Here is a 21,467-nt window from a genome sequence, read left to right on the forward strand (position 1 = left end):
AAACTCTGCATGAAACATATGTTTTTCTTCTTCGTGAAAAAGACCAATCCGTTACACCCTCTACTAAATTATTTTGACCAGTTGATTGCTTCTATGGTGACTAACATGTGCACTATAAGAATGTAGAAAAATATTAAAATACCTTACTTTTGCGAGAATGTATGTGAGGTAACTGACCGAATGATTTGTTATGTTGGAAATAAAAGTCGATACATGTCAAGCCACAAATCTATGAAGACGAAATTCGAAAGCTTGACCTTACTTTTGAAAGTACAAAAAAATAGTTACTTTTTAGAAGAATAAATTCCAGTTTTATAAAACAAACACTTTCGATTATCAGTCCCCAGCCCCCAACCCCCAATTATCAAAACAAGAAAACCAACCAATTCTTTGAAATGAGTAAAATTACTTAAGTTTTATTGCGTATTGCCAAAAGTTAAAGTCACAACGATATGCATAGCTTAAAGCAAGATGCACACGGGAATATTAGGGATTCATCGGTATATCTGATGCATTTGAGTAGTGTGTTAATGGTGGATTTGGAATCGGGATTAATGTAGGTCACTGCTTTCTCACCTCCATGACTTTGTGGTTATACTCTAAAAAGGCACACTTGTAATAAAGGTGACAAATATGTGACTATACAAGAGGATAAATAATCAAGTGACCTATATCCGTAACCGACAAAACCATTGTTATCACACCACTATGGAGGACAGGATTGTTTATTGTGATAATAATCGGTATGGTACAGTTTTCAGTCAGGCCTGTTTTACTGATTATGTATGTTCTACGAATATCTGCACTACTACAGAAATATGATTATTGATCGCCACTGCATACAGAGTGAATATTTTTTGTGGCAGTGAATGTTATATATTAGAGCAAATAGTTCATGCCAGTAGATTATATTTTATATCAACTGTGACAGAAAATAGTTTGGCATTAAAGAATTCCAGTAGCATATAAAAGATAACAAATTCGCAGATGTATATAATATTTTCAAAAGTCTATGAAGATCTGATTGTGGCATTATTTTACAAAATATTTGGATTGTGTGTAATGACACAGAAAAGATTAGATGGCTGTTTCGCTTTCACATAACATACAGATATGTCAAAGAGGCACAAAATGCATGGTGTAACTTTTCGACCCCATATATCCAGAGCATAATGATAAATACATTAATAAACTTAGGGATTATACTGGGGCAGGAACGATGTACAATTGGCCAATATTATCAGAGAAACCATAAAAAGTCACTATTTGATATAATGCAAGAAATAATAAAAGCGCAAACGTCGAGAAGAGGTAATGAAACTGACGAATGCTACAATGATGATGACGACATTGAAATATCAAGCTAATACTGAAGATTACCAATAATAATAATAATAATATGACGATGAAATACAATTTCCCGATTGTGAAAGGTATCACGAAAAAAATATGGCAGGAGCTTGGAGCAAAACAGTTTGTTATATGTGACGAATTTACTTAAGCTAATATATTTTATCAAATAATGAAATCCATGGGTTTTCTGAAAACGTTTTAGCTCCTTTTGAGATCATCAGTTCAGCCCAAAACATTGGAAGAGTAGCTCTACCTGATGGTACAGATGTAAACTTGAAGGAGATTGTATCCGAATTAGGACCTGGCCTATTGCTACCAAGGCTGTTGTGTATATTCGTGAACAAAAACGTTGTCCCCGTCCCCGTAACACAGATACCATTACTACAGGAGCGGCAACCAAAGCACGGCATTTACAAGCACACGAAAGTAAGTTTCATTCCACACACATGCAAAATATGTAAAGTCGCCAAACAACTTTATATAACATGATTCCTGGAATAATATCAGCGTTTCCACGTTCGGGTACCTCTGGAGTTGAAACATATTATTTTTCATTCGCATTTAATCATGCCACTTAAGCGAAAGACACCCGAAAAATGGATTTGAAATCTCAACACCATGGATTAACATCGGTGCTAGTACAATTTTGAACTGGAAAGACACCGATTCTTTCAATGATGAAAGAATAAAGTCATTGAAAAGATTCTCGAAACGTTGGAAAAATACACCAATACGTGATTTGCTATTATTGCATGATTCAGAGTCTAGGTGCCATTTTATGTCCATCACAATTTTTCCACGATAAGCATACCGACACAGCAAGCACGAGAACAAGAAATTTCCTTTGCAGACGTTGCAAGAATGTATTTAACACCAAATAACTGTTTGAAGACCATGGCTTTTATTTTAGATTTAGTTAGATTTGTGAAAAACCGCTGAGTATTGTATGTCAGAAGCTCGTAAACATTTTAAACTTGACAACAAAAAACATGAAAAGATCTTGTACCATCTTATGCGGACTTTGAATGCTTAAACGTTCCTAGAAATGACCAGGCGGATTCCATCAAGCAAACAAATAAAAAAGAACTTGCTGAGCAAGTCCAGAACGATTTTTGTTACATTGTTGTCAAACGAGAAACTGAGTCTCCAATGTTGATCAAGCTAAGGATTCGGTATAGGTTGTTTCTTAAGTCGCTTGTGGTCGCAGCGAAATGGATTCGACAACAACTATATTCGCCCGCCAACATGATAATAATCCGTAGTGACGTTAATTAGTTTTGTATATAGCCACCCATTGCTGGATCTGTGAGGGTCCTTTCGATGGAACTGAAAGTGGAAGCGAAGCTTTTTGAGTACGTGATCACTGTCATATCATTGGCGTGTATAGAGGAGCTGCATACAGAGCATGAACTTTGCATTTACCAATTTATCCAAACAAGGCAAGAATTCATATAGTGCTTCGTAGCCTGCGTGGGTGTGACAGCCATTTGATAATGCAAGAAGTAGCATCAGTGTCAAAGGCATCAATAAGTGTCATTCCAAACAACATGGAAAAATACATTACGTTTATATTCGGACATCTACAACTTATCGATTTGTATCCGATTTTCAATTCATCACTGGAAAAGTTAGTTAATAATCAAGAGGCAGTAAACTTTTAGATCACTAGTCGATATTGTACCATTAACATTGACTTGTTAATTAGAAATCAAGCGTATCACTGCGAGTACATGAGTGATCGGGACAAGTTTACCGAAGCTCATTTGATACCGATTGAAGCATTTTATTCGTCATTGTCATTTCAAATAAAATGATTACGTAACATGCAAAGTTTGATCCGTGTTTGAATCTACGGGCTGGGGTGACTATCGTAATATGCATTTGCGCATTGTGTTATTGCCCGCCGAAGCGTTTGAAACAGCCATCATCCGTTGTTTAGTAACACCAACTTAAACGTCGTAGGACAATATAAAGACGAATGTTCGGGCAAACCATTCGAAGTATATGTAGAACTTTAACCCAAATTGTACTCGATTATGCTTGCACCACACGTATCCGAAAATAAAATGAGAGCATAAGGAGTTCAATGGGTTATGGTGCAAAAGGATCTTGGGCACGATATGTACATCTAATGTCTTCGACTGCGATGACAATTCACACACACACACACACACACACATTGAAATTATAATTAGGTCAAACATCACTTTGATGTCTACCGTCGTTCCAAGGTGAGTGTGCAACGACTTTACACCAATCTATGGATATATTCTGATGAAATTACCACATACGCGTTTGAACACCGCACGATTGTAGCACATTAACAGGTGGTAGTTTGTTGGAACAAATAGCAATTCCTCTCTCACAAATGCTGTGCTTGGTGGAAGTTTATCAAATGTTAGAACACAATCAAGAAAAGTCAGAGGATACCAAGAGGTTGATGAAGAGGTACTTGCAAATCTTCGTCAACAAGAACCACCCAAGTACCGATAAAAATTGGAAACACCACTTACAGGATTTAATGGCAGATGGCCTATCAATATCATAGAGAGCTCGCTGCTGAAGTACCTGATCCAACACAATTAAAATACCACATGATACGAGGCAATTCCTCTGCCAAAAAATCATAAACCGCAAGACGTTTCGCGTGTTAAAGCATGAATTTGTTGGCGACATCGATTATGACACAGATGGTGAATTCTGAAGCGATTGAAACGATTCGTATTGAAACACTTTGTATTTTGCATGAAAATAATGCAGCAATAATACAACATGTTATTGTAAATACAACCCAGAGCGTTACAATCTCGTCAGCAAAACCAGAATTTAATGTGATTTTATACTAAACACCAATTACCGCTGGAGAATCACACATGCACATACGTGAGATTACGTTGGCGTTGTAGAGAATTTATTACAGTGGACCTAATATCCGATCACGACCGTTGGTGGTCTTCGTGAAAATAACTCAATTGTGTTTTCAATAGGCAGGAGTGCCACCTGGAATAATATTGAGCTTTCATCAGGCGCGTACGATATGGAGTCGATCAGAGAAAAAATTCGGCAAAAATTCACACTGTTGATCAGCAAAGGCTGCAACAAATATTAGTGCACAGGAATCCACACTCAGTTCTTTCATTTCAGTCATATCTGCATCATAAGCGGTTGACATTAAACGGTCACCAATACGATCAGTTTTATGATGGCCTGAAAACATTCCAGGTGACAGACGATTTTATTCAAGAGATATCATACGGCGCCTGATATTGTCAGAATTACATCAATGATTCAAATCAATTTAACCTGTGATGTCATCCGTGGTAGTTATGAAAGTGAATCTGAAACGACAGACGTAGCTGTTCATGGTTACAGGTTGCTTGAGTTTTTACCAACTGTTTAACCATGTGATTTGATAGCAGTCACACCTGTGTCGCTGGTGTATATAGTTCGTTGACACGTCTTCGTTTTATACATTTAGATCACAACTGGCACATTGTAGATCTCCGTGGATCAGCATTGACAACACAACTGTACATCAGAGATCAACCTGATTTTGAATATTATGACTGTCATATGTGGACGTGTAATACGTGTGCATGTTGTTATCCGAGAAAACACATTTACATGACATTACGGAACTGGTCTTGGTGATGTTGTTCAAGAATTATTTTCAGGCGCACCAAAGGTGCTCACTGTCTTGACTTCACACGCGTTGCACCAAGAAATTGCAGTGCATTGATGTGTGTGTGTGTGTGTGTGTGTGTGTTATTTGGATTTAATTCTTCAGTCATATCACAACGATATCTGCAGTGTGACAGTTTAGAGTGATGTCTATCACTGGGGCATACCGTAGACATGTAGCACCATATCCCAACCAGTCACATTATCCTGACACCAGGCCGACCAGTCCTAACACTAGCCTCTTAGTGCTGAGCGCCAAGCGAGGTAGCTGTTTGTAACATTTTTCTAAGTCTTTAGCAAGACTCAACCGTGGTTCGAACCCGCCACCTTCCGCGTCCTAGGCGCACGCTCTAACAACTAATGCATGGGAGTGCTGCGAGCAATTTGTTGATAGCATCAAAAACGTTATTACGGACTGGTTAAAGAAACTTGGATTGCTAGCGTTTCAATCGATTTGAGATCGACTATAGCGATTAGTTGAAAACCAAAGGCGATTACGCTGCCATATACAGAAACACTGCCAGGGTGGATTGGTAGCCGCTCATTAACGTCTATCCGATTCGGTAAAACGGGCAATTGTAAGTGGATTCTGACAGCGTAAAAAGGTATTACAACAAGTGAGTAAAACATAGTTTCACCATGGTTCAATTCAAAGATACACCAGATCTAGCATGATATGGGTGCGCCTGTGTTGGTGGATGGAAGCAAAAGAGATTTTCGGTATTATTCATACCTGGCTAGGGTCACTAATAAACAAAATAGAATTACAATGCAAGATACGTCTATGCTTCTTCTTCCATGTGGAGTTTTCTTTGAAACAATTAAAAATAGCATTATGGCGTTGTTCAGCAACGCGAGATTGCAACGAGGGTTGTTGGACTCGCCAGATATAGCGATGATTACGCAAAAATAATTTGGTCCAGCTATGATGTTCATCAAGGATACGCCTGATAATGTGAATTCTCACACATATACGATTTTAAACGACGTTGAGGACGCACCAGTATGGCTAATACTGTAAATGTAGAAACTGTGGTGGACAATGATGACCTTAACAATGCAATTTGGTGTGATGGAACTGTCGCTACGGGTAGAGCTCAGTTGGCTATGTTAACATGGTGAATGCCTGTACTATTCCCATCACTGATTACAGACGGCCATTTGTTGTCATTTTTGCATTTATGTACACCCAGGAAGTGATACTGCCGGACAGAGGCGGCGTTAGCAGTACGCGGGGCCTAGGGACGACCATGACCGCGCGGGACCAAAGTACGTATCGGTATCTCGATTGGTATGCTACTGCAAACACTGATTATGTCTAGACTAGATCAACTTTGGCGATTTGGCGCACGAATTTAGTTTTTTCATTATTCATTAGATAAAAATCATGTTTGTGGACAACGGGATTTTTAATCGAAATATTAACATGACGCCAATGCCTTTGGCCTAATAAACTGATTATTATTGTCATTTTTTCAAATATCATGAAGACACGAATTAAGAACAATAATTTGCGTGCATTACGTGCAGCCTGTATCAGTGTTTCCAATTTACCGGAGAATATAGCTTAACAAACGCATAAGGACTACCTTAGGCCTGAAGCGCGGGGCGCCCTCAAGAGCGGGGCCTGGGGCGGTCGACCCACTTGCCACCCTCAAACGTCGTTCATGCTGACGGACCATTTGCATAGCAAATCAGTACCCAGCATGGTCTTGGTGCGCAAAAAAACACGTGATAGTTGCGTTTCAGCGTACCAATGACCAAACCACACTTCTATTAGAGTATTTCTTAAAATACAGCATTGTATTTTCTATTAACTTTCTTCCAAAGTGAGAATGAAATGCTTTTAAATAAATAAAATAAACAAATATAATTTCATCATGTTAAATCGAGATGAATTAAACTTATACATATAAATATTTTGTAATCACGTTGGAATGAATTAGGTGTCTACATGACTATTTTAGCTAAATGCTCTTTATGTCTTTCACTAATTCCAAGTGACCTCTTTATAACTTTTAATCAGATCATCATAATATGTCAAGATGAAATATGGGACGGACGGACGGATAGTGGAGTGGGCTGAATTTGTGTGAGCTTTAAGTATTGTCGTGTTTTCCAGGACTGTGAGTTGCCGAACGATGTGTAAGCTCAAACCCAATCAGCCTAAGTGGGCTACGGAACCAAAGAAATCATCACCTTCGGGGACATCAATTTAGTACTTACGCAAAAATCTGGCAACGCTTGACCCCTCCCCCTCTCTGTACACATGATCACTTTTTCTTTTACACCCCCACCTGTGAAAGTACACTTGACACACCCCCATTCTAAAGAACGGCCTATATTTAATCCACGCATAAACGATGAAGGATTAATAATGTTAACATGATTAATAAAACAGATAGTCCACCGACGTTGAATGTCTGGCTGCACCAAAGAAATAAGCTGCGTAACTTTGAAAAGTTTGTCTAGTGTCCGCTAAAATTCAAACGCCGACTGAACCCAGTCGAACAGGTTACGTATTAGACAAATTATTATCGAGGTCCCCCACCCCGTCTCTTATGCGTACAAACATTATCAGTAGACACCCACCCACCCATACGCAAGCGTACGCATTTGGGTTAACTTCCTCTCCCCTCCATGCGTGCGTACTAAATGGACGGCCTCTAATTTGGTTGCTGATCCGAAAAACACCAAACCTAAACACTCTTTACTTTCATTAAGCCATGTTTGTCTCCATTCCATGGTGATTCTTCATGGCACCGCCTTTTTGACGGAGTGTAGCACTATCCTACAGGTTAGAGCAGTGGTGACCAACCCCAAATCAGGGGTCGCGATGACGTTCTGGAGGATCTCCATGATTTCATAAATTTTTTTTACTGAGGGTGGCAAAATTTATCAAAATGTGAAAGCAGGATCATCTCAGAAAACCTATCTTTTAGGGTAACTGCCAAAATAGAGTCAATGAGTTAGAGAATTTTACATACATACATACATACATACATACATACATACATACATACATACATACATACATACATACATACAGGTAAGGCTTTTTATTTTTAAAACACGTACAATGTTTCCACTACTTCATTAACCTGCGGTAAAAGGAACAACAAACACACACGTGCATACACACGTACATACACATACACACACAAACACACACGCGCGCGCGCGCACAGTAATATTCCTTTTGAGAAAAATAAAATTTCAAACAGCTTTTTGTGATTGCAGTTTTTTGTCCAGATGTACTGTTTGTACCTTTTGTCGACGGAAGAAATAAAGAAAGAAAAGAGGGAGAAAGAAAATTAAAACAGAAAGTACAAATATAGAGAAAACGAAAGGTATATATCTTATTTCTATTTTTATGTTTTTATTCATTTTATCACCGTGTCCCTTTTGGGTGGGTTGTATGACTCGCTTTTTGTTTTCGTTGTTCTTGGTTTTGATGGCCTTTTTACACACTTTTATTTGGCGATATCATGCTGACGAAACGAGAGCTAAATAACAGAATCGCAACCCATCGGGGCTCGTCTTGACGCGGGTATCGAACCCAAGACCCGTGGAATACGAGTATAACGCTCTACTAAATGAGCTTCAGTACTCCCTCACTTGACTCAAAGTATATTGGTTCACCGTACGATAGGGGCACAGATCACGTCATTTTTTTTATAAGTGCTATGAAATATTTCTAGTATGACACAAACACAAAGTAGACGTAGTTTATTCATTATAAAACCGCGTTTTAAATTTTCTTCCATTCTATCCAAATTAAATAAAGTTTCTTAGTAGATTCTTGTGTCCTTTAAAGCATGTAACAGTCCAGGTTTCTTCCGGCTTTGGTGTTTATTGTTTGTTCTGTTGATGGAAGTTGTCTCGTCTCCTGACGGAGAGTTTAATTAGTTTGAAACATTGGGAATATGTACATATATATGAAAAGGAATCGAAAATTTATTTAAAAAGTTTCTAATTCACGGATGAAGAATAAATTTAATGAATCTTACCAGCAGTTTTTCACCATGTACACGTGAGTTTTTTCTTCTTCTAACACACACACACACACACACACACACACACACACACACGAGCGCGCGCACGCACGCACGCACACACATATATGAAAGCGCGAATATGGAAGCCACAAATAAAAATTAAATAAGATCATAACTGAACTAATATTTTCGCTTATTCAGAGAGAACGAATCATTTATGAACAGCAGACAGTTCAATTTACAGAATTTTCTCGAAAGGCAAACACCTATGCTATCAAGTTCGGGCTCTAATGCCCCTCCCCCATTTCAAGATATAGTAAACGTTTCAACATTGAATAAAATTAAAACATATATGACTGCAACAATCATATTGTTTCATTGAAAACATGCAATGATTGACCTAGTACAGTAACATAATTTATTAGAGAAACGTGGAGGTATAAAAAGCTTTATGCTACATTGGATTTTGTACTCGGGAGTAACTAGACGTACATAATAGTGCAGGATAGTTACATATATATTTTATTCCTGATTAAGTCTGACAAATTTTAAATAAAAGTGCATACAATGTATTGGTTTGGGAATGTATATTCTTGTTTTCACAAGATGACATACTACACATGTATTTAAATGGTAGCCAGTTCCTTGAATGATTTCAATTTTTCATCTTGACACGATAATTATTTATAATCATTCCTATTCGGAATCCTGGATAAAACTTTCCTCGTATTAAGTAAGAAAATAAAGATATAAGTCCCTTTCAGTTTATATATAATTACATACACATCGTATTTAATACAGTACCCAGTACTGGGTATTCCGAAAAATTACCCAGACTTCCCAGAATACGATAATTTCCGTGATCATTCGTAATGCCAGCCCACCAGCGTTCCTTGCATTCGATATCCAATGATTGGAAACTATTTTAGCACGTGACCCAGCAAGTTCATGAATAATAAAGCTCCGTAAAGGTTAATATTCGATCGGCAATCTTCGTTACTTTCAGTGACAAGCGTAAAACTTTTCATCAACAGCCGCCATATTGAAGGCTGTGGGTCCTCGAATTTCTCATTTTTTATTTTAAAAAATAATCGAAATTTGAGGGTTGTTTTTCATTATATTTCTTGTGGATAACCTTTGAAGTTATGAGAATCATCTCAGAGAAGGAAAGGTACATGAGGACCGTTTAAGATCAAGATGTTAGGATAAATTATTCCGTCAGTCGGATCGTAGGCTTTGTACTGAGTGATCATGGAAAAATTCGTTTTTGAAGATACAAATTCATCAAATGACTGGATTCATCTCAGGCGAGGAAACTATATTTTCTCTTAAGTTTTATATGTTGACTCAAGACCACCCAGTCGATGTGAGATTCCATATTTTTAAAGTTCAAAAGCGGTCGACTTCGTCGGTGCCATTTTAAAGTTGAAAAATGGCCGACATTGCAGGCGATGGCCCCCCGGCCAAGAGACCGAAAATTGCATCCCCCGCACTCACTCCAGGCGTCAGTGAATCTGGTAAGTGTGCATTCTAAAGATCGGTTTATCGATATTTCACCTCGTGCATAGCAAAAGAACCTGCATAACAAAGATTTTCCAATTCATTTTCATTTTGTTTGGGTATTTTTTTTGTGTGCTTGAAATTGCTTGAAACTTCAGCCTCACTCTGGTTCCACAATGCCTTCCTGAGCTGGGGCTGGGTGAATTTTGAAAATGCTTATGAAAGTAATATCTGACGGTTTATTCCGAGGGCATTATACATCAAATTAAGTTTGGTAGTTTACTAAAGGCAACAAACCTAACCAGTTGTTGCGTGTGGTAAGAAAGTGGACATTTTGCCTACCTCTTGAAAGGAAAATCTGCATAGTTAATTTCAAGAGTATGGATGATAATTCACCGTTTTAAATAGATAAACAATAACTCGAAAATAATTTGACATCCTAATATTTACTTGTACATATAATAAAGGGAAGGCTTTTATTTTTAGGATTTAGAAAGTTGTAATGGATTATATGTCAGGTCTTTAAAATTGATCGTTGATAGGGGTGGGTGGGATACAGTGTAGATAGGAAGAGCTTGATTTTTTCCAACATTATTGTAAAATATTCCCACTCAAAACATTTAAAACAAATGTATGACCCATACTGTGCTGACATTTTAGAAACTGCAACGAGTACTACCATGTAGGCCAGTTCTGTGCGTTGGGTAATTCTGTACAGTGATATGTAATTTCTGTCAACATTGGATCACATGCTACTTTGGGTTTTAAAAAAATCCACCTTGTATAAAAAAAGAACGATTATGCTTTATTTAAGAAATGATATTTATAAAGTGTACAAAATATCCTACATTTCGACTCAAAAGGCATATAAAATATGAATTCCTAATGTCAACATGAAGACCACTCCACGACCTATAACCTGTAACTCAGAAAATGCTATTTGCTATGTATCTTTTAGAATAAATACGTTATATAAAAGATAGAAATGTATGCCTTACAAAATTCTGCATCTTAGTCCAAGTTTCCAATTTTGCAAGTTGTCCTACATTATGTACTGGCAGCCAAAATTTCAACTTAGAAATTCTTTGTGGATTTTATAACCAATAGATAGATCTTTATAAAACTAAAAGAACAAAACAAAGATTACATGTCTACCTTGTCAAAAGTTATGGGTAAAAATATTCTTCATAAAATGCAGAGATTTTCTTCAAATTTGTCAAATTGCATAAATGGCCAAATTAAGTAGTTGATATTATCGAAACTAATTGCAGTTTAAGCCTGGAACTTTCCAGATCTCTTACATTCTATACAGAGACATTGCTCAGTTTTTTTGGGAACTCAATTATCGGAAATAACAATGTAGCAGACCCCCCAAATTAACGATCTTCACTAAACTGGTCAGCGGCAAATACAGCCGCAAATATTAAAAATTCAATATCTTGGCCATTTATTTATCAGTTTTTAAAATTTAAGGTGTATTGTGTTCAGATTGCTGTAATCTATCGAATGATTCTATATTCCGTGGATTTAAAAGAATTAAAAAAAAAAACATCTCCCTACCCCCTGGGCAGAACTTACATGACGTCAACATACAACCACACAATAAAGTAAAATCTGCACAACCAATAACAAAATTTTATTGAAACATAAAAATTCATGTTATATAACAAATTCAATATCAAAATGTCATGTCTGTTTGGAAAATCCAGAGTCAGCTTTGCATAATATCAAAATCGCAATAAAACAAATACTGCAGGAAAACTTTAAGAAACAACAAAACATCTGATTCAGAAATTGATTCTAAATTTGCTTCTGCAGCAGCTGTCAGCGCATGATGTATCTCCTTCTGCAAATTTGTATGCCTAAAATCATCTTGACATGAGGCTGAGCAAATCTTTTCAAAAAGTTCTTTAATTTGATCAGAAGTGACCGGAAATTTACTTTTAAGCTGATGGAGCTGGATCAAAAAACTTGAAGGTGATGACATCTTGCTCTCTATGCTCAAGGGCTATTTTTCTCCTTTGCCCTTTTTTATCAACCATGTAGACATACGGTGGAAGTCTTCATTCTCTGTAAAAGTGCAAAACAGCACAGTTAATAATTTATAAGACCTGTATCAGTGCAAGATTTGGGAAACTGATTTTTTTTCTTCCACAGTTTGAAACTTAAACATTGTAAACAAAAATTATCAAACTTTTAATATTTTTTTTTTGTATATTCTAGATTCAGATCTTCAGGTGGTAGAATTTTAAATGTTTAACTTTGTGAGCATATTTTGTTTTATTTTACTTTACCAAAAAACGTTTTGATATATTTATACATAATACCAAATCATGACATTGAATGATTGATTGCTAGATTGGGAGGATGGAAATGTGTTTTTTATTTATTTTTGTAGCAAAGAAACAGACAGACATACAGAGATTAATTACTATTTGTGTATGATAACAGTATAAAAGTGTTGATTTCCCAGAGAGACCAACTAAAAATAACAACGAAACTTCGACCAAGAAAAATATTTGGATGAAAACAACAGAACGAAGAAATACATCTTAACAGAAACCTACTTCCGGCTTATAAACGTCCAATAACTGTGAGGAAATGAGCAAAAAAACCAAAATATTTATGAATAGAATGATTAATTATTCACTCATTTTACTAATTCATCGAATCAATATAGGTAGTTACTATTTATTAAAATTAAATCACTCGCAGTCTCGGAATGCAAGATAGGTTAACATACGGTAATTGTGAACTTCCTGTCGCAGTATACACGCATTTTATAGAAGAGTATCTTATTTAATCCATTAAAATTAAAATAAAAGAAATGCATAAAAATATTCATGAATGTTTGGAAAAGGAAGAAAAACAATACTTACCAATGTGCTTTGCAATTTCTCACAAACGAGACCAAAATCTGGACCACCTGTCGATGAGAGGTCAGCCATTTCATTCGGAATCACCTCACAGGGCGTGACTCGAGATATTTGAATATGACCTTGCGGTTTACACGCTTGCGATTGGCTGCCTTTAATAAGATCTCGAAGCCATGCATATCATTAAATTCAGCGAAAATTGGGCTTTCCAGCGCATATAGGTATCATATATCAATTTTTAAAAATGGCCGAGATATTTAGCCGGAAAAATGAACCTATTTTTTGAATGCTTACCAAGAAAAGTTAATTTAAACATACATATTTCAAACTTATATGAAAATAAAGGCCGTTCCCTGCTCTACCATGTGGTGCTATTTTTAGGTGTTGACCCGGTGACTTCGGAGTTTAAATGGAATTTCCCTAGCGATGGCAATATTTCTTGCTTTCACTGCGAGGCGCTCAGCTGACCGAATCGTGCCCAACAATGAAACTGTGTTTTTTTTAGATGAAAATTACTGTTCATTATCTTATTTTTATCAACAAACCAAACAAACAGTTAAAAAGAGCAAGAAATGAACTTTATTTCAGCATAAATTGTAATATTGGTGGTGCATCTAACAAAGACGATATAGCTGGTAGAAGATGATCGTTTTTATGTTGCTCTGTCGAAAGTGCTACACGTCTTAAGGGAGGCTGCCAGTACATACCTACATGTACAATATTGCCTGCTACCAAGCGTGTGAACTTACCGTTAGAACATCATTTTCAGGAAATTTTCCAGCGTATAGTCTGTTTCTAAATTCTTTACTATAAACAAGACGTAAACACATTTATTGTTGTTGCTCTTCCACAAAATAGCAAATATTTTTTATAAAATGCTGAACAAGACTAATTTTTTTACAAGATTGGTTTAGTTTGCTTAATATCTCTTGCCATTTATTGGCATTGTTACGTTGATTTTTGTAAAACTAGTTATAAACCTGACCTAATTACTCGAATGAAATGCTAACAGAAACAGTCCAAAGTAATGTATTTCATTTCTATAGCTCAATGGATCAACATATCTTCTCAAAGCTGTGCGTAGAATAGGCCGACTTTTTGCACATCATGAAAATACGGGGTGGTATCCCGTGTGTCCAAAAATTAATATTACTTTGAACAGAATATCCTGGTGACAATTTCCTCTTTTCAAATGGTAAGTATTGCAATATTAATTTGATTTTTGTCATTCGGTATGCTTTTTGCTTCAGTATTGGAGATGGAAACCTCAGGTGAGCAGAAATGCCGGACAGCATTGTATACAGGCAGTGACTGAAAGAGTTGTACTATATTGATCAAGGCATTTAAGTTAATTAAGTGTTCCGGAATCTTTTTCTTTGTAAGCTTTCGTTAATTAAAAAGTATTAAAATATTTTATGTTTGACCTTTATATAAGGGACACTGGACCTTGCAATGAAAATAGTATTGATATTATTTGGTAACTTCTATATCTTGACAGCCCAACAAAGGGATTTTCTGGAATTTGTTGTCATTTTCTTAATTTACTTGAATCCCTTGGAATTCATAGTTCATATTTGTTTAGTTTGTCAGGCAGAATTAATACAGAATATGCAAGTTAATGTGAGGAATTTTTCGATGTTAACAATGGGCCTTCCTACTGATTCAATTTGCAAGGAGCCTGTTAAGAAACATGATTAGCAGGACTGGGTCAGAGCTGGACTTGATACTGTCATTTAACTTGAGAAATAGACCTGAGAATGGAAACCGAACAGAAATCACCGAAGAGTGAAATATGTTGCAGTGATCTACTTTTGTGATGCATGTATTACTTATTCAAAAAAGTGTGCCAAATGAATTTAGTGTACAGTGTGGTATATGACTGTATTAAACAAGTATTGAGCAGATTCCAAGTGTCCACATTATGATTCTTAAGTTTATCACAGGACAGCACATAACAGTTATAACTTCTCCTAGTTCCTTAATTTTACTAAAAAAATGCAACCATTTTAGTTGTTACCTGGAGTGTTCTTTATCACAAATGTCTCTGACCCCCAAATTGCACTGGCTTAGTCTTTTAACTATTTCTGCTAATTATTAAACTAGATGGTTATGTATGTGTATATATACATACACACACTGCCCATAATAAAAATGTCAATGTGACATACAGTTCATATTTGACTTGATTAGATGATGTTTCTGCAATAAGGTGAGAACCACACTTTATTTGTGCATTATCGGGGCCTCCACTAGACTTTGCATTTGTCACCAAATGTTAAAGAATTTTGAAATCCTGACAAGTGAAACTTGCTGGTGACAAATTTTTATAAAGTAAATTTTTAATTTTTCATTGATATAAGCGACTCGGGGCATTTAATACCTGATTCACTATCTGCGGCATGCTGTGGATCATGTCGCTAGATGATGAATAAGACATTATTCTAACGTGATTGCAGGTAACGGCAAGTTGTCGGTTTTGAGAAGCCATTAAATGTGATTCATAGGAAATAAGGAATGGCTTGTGTTTATACTCAACAGTATTGTTCAACAGGTTGGCAAAAACATTCTTTCGCACGTTTTGCTAATTTATGTTTATTGAAAACTGTTAGTGTAAGGCACTTGGGACTGCTTAAGTGTCGCTCTACAGTTTCGTATTTTGCATAGGGTTAGGATTTTAAAGAAAAAGAATTTCCCCGTCTTTCCTCACTGGTTATATTGGCTATTTAAAAAAGACCTTGTATATCTTAGGTATTATTCAAAGAACCTTTAATTCCCTTTAATTTGGTATATGATTGATGGGTGTACTATGGGTTATAGAGTAAATGGCTTTCAAAAAAGTGCTAGCTCTACTTGGTCATTTTCACTTCCTGAACCTAAGAGGTAAATTGTATAAAAAAAGAGCCGATAACTTTTTTTACATTTTATATATTTGGTAAATATATGATTGTCATCGTCATGTGAAATGGAAAAGAATTTCCAGGAGTTATGTCAGGTTGAGAGAAACTAGAATTTGTATGACTGTACTAGTGGTAAATAAAGTTTGCATATACATTACAGACTTTTCACTCATATTGCAACGATATCTGCAGTGTGACTGTTTATAGTAATGTTTATCATTAATGCGTCAGACTTAATAACGTTTTCGAGCTTTACAATAGCGGTTATTGATATTTTGTTACACTAACTGAAAACTAGCTGATCTTAAGGGGAAAAAATCAAATGCCTTACTGAGATAGGCTTGTCAGATTTGCCAGGTCTGTGGATAGAGATGAGATCAGTAAAAGCAAGCACTTGGACCATTTGACCCCCCCCCCCTCCCCGGTCACACTTCACTCATTAACCCCTTTAACCCCTGAGCCAAACAGCTAGGCATTCTCCTACAGCATACTTGCAGAGATCGCCTAGAGCAGTGTTAGCCTTATGGGGCTATCCATTTAGTATGTACACAAAATACTGGCAAAGCTTGACACTTTCCCCCCCCCCCCCCCCATACACTGCATACGCATGCATGATGCCCCCTTCCAATCCTATAGAATGTCCTATATTTAATCCACGCTGAAATGATCAAGGATTAATATTAATGTGTTTAATAAAACAGATAGTCTACTGACGATGAACCCAGTCGAATAGGTTGCATATTAGACTAATTATTATCGATGTCCCCGTTTCCATGCATGTGTACATTATCAATAGACACCTCCCCACATACGCAAGCATATGCATTTGGGGTTTAAACCCCCCCCCCCATGCATGGATACTAAATGGATGACCCCATACCAATGACTCTGTCCCGGAGATTTGCTGACAGCACTCGGCTTGAAGATCTTTAGAGGGGGATACTGGCATTAAATTTGTTATATTTTTATTTATGTTCCTTTAATTAAGTTAAAATTTGGCACTGCAGTTCTCAATAAAATTTACACACATAGTGGTATAAATTTCATGCTACATGCAGAAATGAAACTTGTGCAGTAGCCTGGATTGTGGTGATGTGCTAAGAATTCAAATCATGTATCAGAATAATATAATCCAAAAATATTCTTGTTAGAATTCACTAGAATTCCAAATTGAAGTTTCTCTTGAAGAATGTTTTTGATGAAGACTTGATGATTCCAGTGAATATTTAAATTTGAATAAATAACTTTGCCCAAACTAAAGCTCAGTAAGACAATAAATGGGTAATTTTTAGATAGGATTATGAAGCCCTCTTCTTGACTGGGGTTGTAATTATCATTTTCTGAAAATTCTCTGTCGCTTAATGGAAACTTCCATTCTAGAAAGTCATGAGGTCAGAATTATGACAGTAAACGTTCACATTGATAATGATCAGAATAATGAATCTACACTCAGAGAATTATTAGCTGTGAATTAGGTTGAGTACAAACTGAATGTTCTTGGTCAGGTACACAGTGAACTTGATTTTGAACAAGGTCAAGTACCAAATACAATTGTACAGAGGTCTTGCTAGGATTTTCAGACTAATAGTCCAAGACTCCTGTTTTGGGAAAAATAAGAGTCCTTACAACAAAAGTTGTACTCCCCTTCCAGAAACATATTGGGCATACTTGAAGTGGCTAAATTTACATGCGAGAAGAACCAGTAGTTGCCACTGAATTTAATTTTCTAAATTCTTTACACCACTGATATTTAGCTCTTGTTTGTCTATTAAGAGTGAGACTCAATTATATCATGGCTAGGAAAGGTCTCATTCCATGCAAACTATCAGTTGTAGCAACTTTAGCTCTCTTCTGAATCTCATTACAAACTCTGTCATTTTGTCAATTAACCCTGATTCAGTCTTGTAAATATCAGCACATTTTCCCACCACTCAGCAGCTAGTCGAAATCTTTGAAACTTGCCACACAGCTATTGCATCATGTTCATGTTTTTCTGATGTACTCTCGTTTTGACATCGAAAATGGTAGATAAGACCTGGAAATTTTAATCAGCGCTATGAAATATAAAATTTAAAACATTCCTAGTACACTGCAATTAACGATATGTAAGGTAATTTCAGTCAATGAAAATGTAACTTATGCCTAGTGGAGGAAGTACTTCAATAAATAAAAATTTTATCAATTGAAATTTGTGTTCTATTTCTATCTTTTTAGTGTCATCATCAATAATGCAATGTGTTCTCTTGTAATTAAACATATGCGTCAATCTACCGTAACAGCTATGTCTGAGAGCATTTCTCTGAGAACCTGATTAGGTGCCGACCGTGTTTTGAAAACTGACTTATGGAAGTATTTATTATATTGTTGCACTGAATTAAAAGTTGACATACTTTGTATTACCACATTAATTATGTCTTTTCATTCAAATAAAGGAGGTGGAATAAAAGTAAAGTTCAAAGGCACGAAAATCCTACAAATTAAAATCTGGCAGCCCTGATTGTATGTCGGGTAAACTCACTTCATTTGATCAAACACTTATAAATGTTGTTGGGTCTCTACTATCTTAAATTACCCGACTGTTTCATAACTGTGATCAAAGATAACAAGGCAGCCAGGCAAAATGAATACTTCTTAAAATAAAGAGCTTGATTTCACATATACGAACCACTGTGGGCAAGTGAGTTTCAGAGAATTCTTGAACTGGCAATTGGAGCCCTGAGTGGTCTAAAGTGCTCTCTGTTACAGATCACTGCCATCTCACCTGTTTCCGTGGGTTCGAGTCTAGGATTCGGCTAATGTGGGTATGTGAGAAAGCTTGCCAGTAGCTTCTCATGGGTTGGTGGTTCTTCCCAGGGTTTTCCTGGGTTCTTCCTCCACCATTAATACTGGCCGCCATGCATAGCCTATCGTGTGCTGAAAAATGGCGTTAAACCCCAAAACAACAATAACAACATGAACTGGCGATTAGAGATATCCTCAAGGATGATAAGAGGTTTCATTATTACTTCGAAGGCAAACATGACATCTGTATTGTACTATATGAACAATACAGAAATTGAGTTATGATGTAGAGGATTGTCTCACGAAATAAATGTTGTTTGTTTTTGTGGGGGGAAAGAAATCTTGTTTGGTGGTGTATCAACAGCATATACGTGATGGTTGTTGAAACCAGTTGGAACGATCTTTCATATGTTGGACATTTAATAAATGTTATCTAAAAAGAATAACAAACAACTCCATTACAAAAATCGTGTTATTGAAAATTATTATCCACATGATTGTAAAATGAGAATTCAGTCAATAAACAGCCCAGTTTCCCTAATGCGCACACCCCCCTCCGATTTTCTCTATGCCAAAGCGATTTTTTTCCCCAATTTTTGGGAGGTCCCTCGGTAACTTGAGCATTGCCTTTAGTGTGGTCTATGTTTGTGGACCCCGTTGTGCGTGAGTTATCGAGGGAGAGTGTGTTTTTTGTGCAAAAAAAATACGTTTTTTAATTTAAAAAATTAATAAATAATTTTCTTGCAGTTTTTAACCCTTTACCTCATAGAGCATAGTGACAAAGTGCAGCTCGCTATACATAGAACACAGGTTACCTAGTCGACCGCATACGCATAGCTTGCCTGTGAACTATTAAGCAATGTAGTGTATGTTACGTTTAACAGCAATTTTAACCATTTTACATTTTTGGTACACATCTATTACATGTGGAACAATTTAAGAGTAAAGTCCGATTGTTATAGCTGTGTAATTATTTATCACGGAAGAATTTGCTATGTGCTTTAAAATCCGGAGAGAATTCGTTCACCGTCATGTCAGTGAGGCCGTGTGACCAACCGTAGAGCTGCCATTTCTCATACTCGAAATTTACAAGTTTTTCATATGTGTCTACATCACTAAGTCATCTAAATTTGATAATTTATAAAAACTAATTGCAGCCTATATCAATATCAGAGCCTTTACCTAGGTTATTGAATATTTCATAGTTGTGATTATAATCATGAAAACTTCGTAAGTACTGAACGAAATCCGCGACCGCCATTTTGGAGAGTGGAGATTACGACCCAGTTACTTTAAATAGCAGATATCGACCAGTACATAAACAGTGACCACGTGATCTGACGTAATTGTCATTCACAGAAATGAATGTAGTATCTAATAAGGGGTTTTCCCCGAACGTGGCGCTACGAAAACCGGCTTAAAATGGCCGTTGTTTACAGCAGACGTAAAAAGGCGCTTCTATGGGACTTTTGTAGAAGCGTCAAAGTCGCTTCGATGCGACTTTTGTAGAGGCGTCCAAAGACGGTTGTATGAGGTAAAGGGTTAATATAGAATGGGCACTCTGTTCCATTCTGATAGAAATGTATTGCATGTTCAGAGGAATACAGTTCTACAATATGATTGGTTCATTCTAAATCGAGGCTGCTGTGTCTGTCTTTATCTGCCATATTGGATTTTGTAAACAGTTATTGCTATCACTGTATCTCATCTTGTAATATTCAACTTTTAATAGAGTTGAATAGGAAAGCAGAATTTTCTCCAGGAAAGAGAACATAACTGGAATGACAATTGTGCCATCTTATTTAGATTTGTGAAACCATCTTGTAAAGGAGAAAAATTTACGTTTTGCTAATTGTGTAATGTGATTTAGCTATCGAGCATGGCGGTGCCCATGAAATAAAAGAACACGTTAAAGCTAATAATCATCAGCTCGCTGCTTCATCATACACTACTCTGCCAAAATTTACGACATAAACAGAGATCTTGGAAACGTGAAGACTTGCCAGTCCTGCTTCAGCCACCTGCTTTGTGGGAAAATGTGTTGATCAGTTAGCTGTGCTGATAAATACAATGACAGAATTCAGTGACTGGAAGACTCCTTGATGTACATGTTGCCATTATAAGAGTACATGTTGCCATTATAAGAGTACATCAAAAAGAACATGATGCAATAGCTGGGCGGCAACTTCAAAGGCTGTGAGTGGCGACTGGATGCAAAAATGTACTGATATTTACAGTGATTGAATTCAGAGTCAGAAAGTCCCAGAGATGTACATGTGGTCATTTATAAAAGTACATCAAATAAACAACTTTAGCTTTCGTTATTGTGTTCATTTCTGAATATATCGGAATAAGTAGTACACGAGAATCAAGACATGTTG

At 36.5% G+C, this 21,467-nt stretch overlaps 1 protein-coding gene across 7 annotated transcripts in view; it reads left to right on the plus strand.

Annotated features, from left to right (window-relative positions):
* Nucleotides 1-10,054: 10,054 nt before the first annotated feature.
* The window catches only part of LOC149797570 (histone acetyltransferase p300-like), a 71,201-nt gene continuing 59,788 nt past the window's right edge, over nt 10,055-21,467 (plus strand). For 6 of the 7 annotated variants that reach the window (XM_089962464.1, XM_089962467.1, XM_089962468.1 and 3 more), the window contains exon 1: nt 10,055-10,549. In XM_089962464.1, the coding sequence (XP_089818590.1) occupies nt 10,465-10,549 (85 nt within the window). In that variant the 5' untranslated portion in view covers nt 10,055-10,464. The remainder of the gene's footprint in view (nt 10,550-21,467) is intronic. The other variant, XM_089962469.1, reaches the window with a different exon arrangement.

This window comes from Sinohyriopsis cumingii, chromosome 6 (assembly GCF_028554795.1).
Source record: "Sinohyriopsis cumingii isolate HCF-2022 chromosome 6, ASM2855479v2, whole genome shotgun sequence".
Lineage (NCBI taxonomy): Eukaryota > Metazoa > Mollusca > Bivalvia > Unionida > Unionidae > Sinohyriopsis > Sinohyriopsis cumingii.